General features: G+C 32.7%; 1 protein-coding gene and 1 pseudogene across 4 annotated transcripts; both read left to right on the top strand.

Moving 5' to 3' along the window:
* LOC104776892 (dormancy-associated protein 1) lies at nt 1–1317 on the top strand (the record flags this gene model as incomplete). 4 transcript variants are annotated; one of them, XR_002037509.1, is given in 4 exon segments in its annotated part: nt 1–95; nt 198–411; nt 655–779; nt 944–1317. XR_002037509.1 is itself a non-coding variant. In XM_010501054.2 (3 exon segments), coding segments are annotated over 3 exon segments (346 nt in total), but the record flags the coding sequence as incomplete, so codon positions are not given.
* Nucleotides 3299–4118, top strand: part of LOC104776891 — a 4999-nt pseudogene continuing 4179 nt past the window's right edge.

Raw genomic sequence — 4118 nt, 5'->3', positions numbered from 1 at the left:
GAAGCTTTGGGAAGATGTGGTGGCTGGACCTCAGCCTGACCGTGGCCTTGGCCGCCTCCGTAATAAGATCACCACCCAACCCATTAATATCAAAGGTAACTTATCGTAGTATATATACATACAAACACTTGTATCTCAAAACCTAAAGTTAGTAAAAATATTAATTAGTGTGTTTTTGTGGATATTGAAAGAAATAGGAGAAGGGAGTAGTAAGGTGATGCATAGGTCGTTGACTATGCCTGCGGCAGTGAGCCCCGGAACTCCAACGACTCCGACCACTCCAACAACGCCACGTAAGGATAACGTGTGGAGGAGCGTCTTTAATCCCGGAAGCAACCTTGCCACTAGAGCCATCGGCTCCAACATCTTCGATAAACCCACGCATCCAAATTCTCCATCCGTCTATGACTGGTAACTACGATTTTTTCATCTTAATTTCATATAGCAAGTATATGATTATAACCTAAGTTTTAGACTACTTGAGAGTTGAGATGTTTTAGTAATAGAATTATAGAGAGGCAAGTTATTTGATCTGCTTTAACTTTTAAGATTTTGACTTATGAAACAAAGAATCGGATGATTCGGTTAGGTGGATTCAGTCCGGTTATTGTTTTTTGTTTTTTAACATATCACGGGATATTTGGTATGTGTCAGCGTTGATAACGAAGCTCAAAGGAAGGAACACGTGGCACTGTGTTTAGTGGGCGCGTGGATTAAATGAAAAAAAAAATTATTCTGTTTTACCAAATCAATCAGCAACCTTCGTTTTTGTGCATATGGTATAATATTATCAACTCCTACATAACTCGTAACCAAAGTTTTTTTGAGTGCTAATAACATTCATAGCCGTTGACTTAAGTGTTTAAGATTGCTGATCGGAGGGTTCAAGTCAGATCAGGAGTTGATGGCTTCTCTAACTGAGAGCACGTGTGGTTTTTCGCAGGTTGTACAGCGGTGAGTCAAGGAGTCAGCACCGTTAGGGGTTGGTCTGGATGGAGTGTGTGTGACATGCGGGTGAGGTGATGTAAATACGGTGACCAGATCTTCCGCCACTTGTCTGTTTACTTACTTTTTTTAACCTTTATTTGTTGTACTTTATGAGAGAGTTGGTAGGGTTTACTTTTTTGTACACAAAACTGTCTTCTGCCTACGCAATGCGGGTTAGCTTACTGTTTTTGGGATGTGTTTGCAAGTTTTTTTTTGAGTTGTGTAGTTGCAAGTGGCGCTTGGATCTTTTACTGTCTCGTTGGATTTTGTCGGTGGTGATGCTGTGGCTTTAATGTTAAATAAATAAGCGTAATTTTGCCTCGGTTCACGAAGTACCACCAGCGTAACGCTTACTAGGAGTGGGAGATTTCGTAGTGTCTATAGTGAGCCAAAGATGGTACCATAATTTAAGCCACGTTGTTTGTGGGAACGGTTGTTATGTTCTCTAACTTCTAACCATGCCATAGTCATCTAACAACCAGTCTGCTTTATATATATATATATATATAACCTACTAAGGCGATGCTGATAATACAATCAAAAGACTTTAAACAAAACTGATGGAGTTACAAGTTGAGTTCGAATGTTCGACGACCAATAGAGGCCTTTGATTCTAATAAATACTAGCTATGTAAATTAGAAAGAGTAACAATGTAACATATCACGATGACCACGATTTAGTTTAATTAGCACTGTAAATCAGTGGTTCATATATGATTTAGTACGCTTATATTAGAGTTGTCTTTGATTTAGTGTGTTCTGTTGCTTTTTTGTTTTATCTTTTCGTCGAGGAACCAACTTCAAAGGCTGGTCAACTTGTATCACTGAACTATTCATTATTATTTATGATATTTGCAATTTAGCAAAAAAAAAAAAAAAGTGGTTTGAGCCATGGTTTGAATCAAATTGAACTACATAGTTGAGTATTGAAGATGGATGTGCTTGTTGAAACTCATGCCGTCATGCGCAGTTATTTTGTTTGATGACGCTACCAACGATACGTATATCAACAACCTTTTCCAACAACGGCTGTTCGTGACCAAACTCAAAGATAGACACGGTTACCATGGATTTTTTTTTTTTTTGATATAGCTACCATTTTTGTTTTGAGTAGTAAAGCGAATTTTCAACAATTCACATCACCAAAAAACATGACAATATACTCGTAAAACTTAAATCTATACTAGTATTTTTGCAGCAGTTTTTGTTCAAAAATATTTTTTGGAAAGTTTTTACATTGAATATTATTTAATGCTTATATTCATATCCAAACAAGTTTAGTTAACTTTCTCTAATATCCTTATAACTAAACACAATTAAAATACTTTAAATATTCATATATTCATATACATAATGTTCTATAATTAATATAGATATTTAGAAGATTTATTCCAGATTAAAAAAAAATTCTCCTATCATTTTTTTTTATTTTAAAATTTAAATGTAGTGAATCTTCATATAATACATAAATTTAATTAAAAAATGTGTATTTTTCCTGCATATATTGTAATTTGAATTTTTTTAAACAAACATATATTACTCAATTAATATAAAAAATGTGTGTTCAACATACATATATAGTAAATTTACTCTATATAGTAAATTATAAAATTTTAAGAAGTTTATAATTTATAACTGATATATCTAAACTTAATAAAAAGTTTAAAATTATAAATATTTAAACATATTAAATTTTCAAAATTACACAAACGAGTTATATTATACGACGAATTATATGACATTACAAGATTGAATTAATAATACTAAAAATAAACTATCACTAATATAATATTTCAATATGGATTAAATCCTCATTTTAATGTTTTAACAACACCAATATAAAATATGTCGAATTAAACTGGTTTAATTAAGATTGTAGTAAACAAAATTTATTGTGTGGTATGCTACAGTTTATATATTAAATAATTAAAATTAATAAAAGAGTATACTGTATTAGCAAAATTAATATTGAAATAGTACATTAATAAAAAAATCATAAAAAAAAACTTACCCCGTGATATACCGCGGTTCATAATCTAGTAGCATGATTAAAATTTCAGTTGATCATGATTTAAATATTTAATCCGTATACTTTAAAAAAAAAGTATATATATTGGCAAGGATTTTGAAAACAAATTGATAGAACAATATTTGAACGGTTTTTTAATTTCTCTTCTTTTTTGTCGACAACAAAATATATTTGTTTTCTTTTCAAACAATTTTTTTAAAACGATTGACAAAAAATAAATAAACTAAAAAATATCTTAAACACACACAAACAAAATTAGGTTTTTTATTATTAAATAAATAAATAAACTCTCCTGATCGCGTCTGTTTCTGAATTCGCGTGAGAATGATTTAGATGATGGTGCAAATTGTAGCCGCCATTTCCATGAATCGTGATTAGCTTCATCTTCGTTTCCCCCTTTTATCCCAAAAAAAAAACCCCAAAACAGATTCAACAAAATCCAAACTTAGAAAGCAATTTAGGTGTCCGATTGAAAAAAAAAAACCCATCTCTATCGATCATGGATGTGTCGAAAGTTGTGAGCTTTTCTCGGAACTTCGCCGTCTTGGTCAAAGTCGAAGGACCTGTAAGCAAGCCCCCCCTTAATCTCTCTGTTACCCCAGTTCGTATTTTCAGATTCTATCCATCAATTTTGATCTAATTGTTCATACTTGGTGTCGATGTTAAGGACCCAAAGGGATTGAAGATGAGGAAGCATGCTTTTCATCAATACCAGTTGAGCATAAAGATGAAATCTTTTTTTTTTTCATTTGATTCTGTAGTTTTGTTTTCTCTCTTGGAAACTTTAATATGACTTGAATGTTTTTGTTTGTTTTTTTGGAAGTTCTGGTAATACAACACTTTCAGCTTCTGGGATCTTGTTTCCAAGACGAAACTTGAGCGGTGAGGTTGCGGCAAAGCTTATGGTTGAAGCTGGTCAGGACATGGCCCTGGTTTTGACTGTTGCTTCTGTTGTAGAACCATTCTTAACATTAGGCCACAGAACAACTAGAATCTCTCAGGTTGTTATATATATATGCTTATCGATGTTACATGTTTTTGCTTGATGTGCTACTTCAATCTCTATGTCTTTTTTTTTTTTTTTTTTCGGTTAAGGCCCCGG

The sequence above is a fragment of the Camelina sativa genome, chromosome 3 (genome assembly GCF_000633955.1).
Source record: "Camelina sativa cultivar DH55 chromosome 3, Cs, whole genome shotgun sequence".
Lineage (NCBI taxonomy): Eukaryota > Viridiplantae > Streptophyta > Magnoliopsida > Brassicales > Brassicaceae > Camelina > Camelina sativa.
The sequence above is the reverse complement of the archived record's forward strand: the minus strand, read 5'-3'. Positions and strand labels throughout refer to the sequence as shown.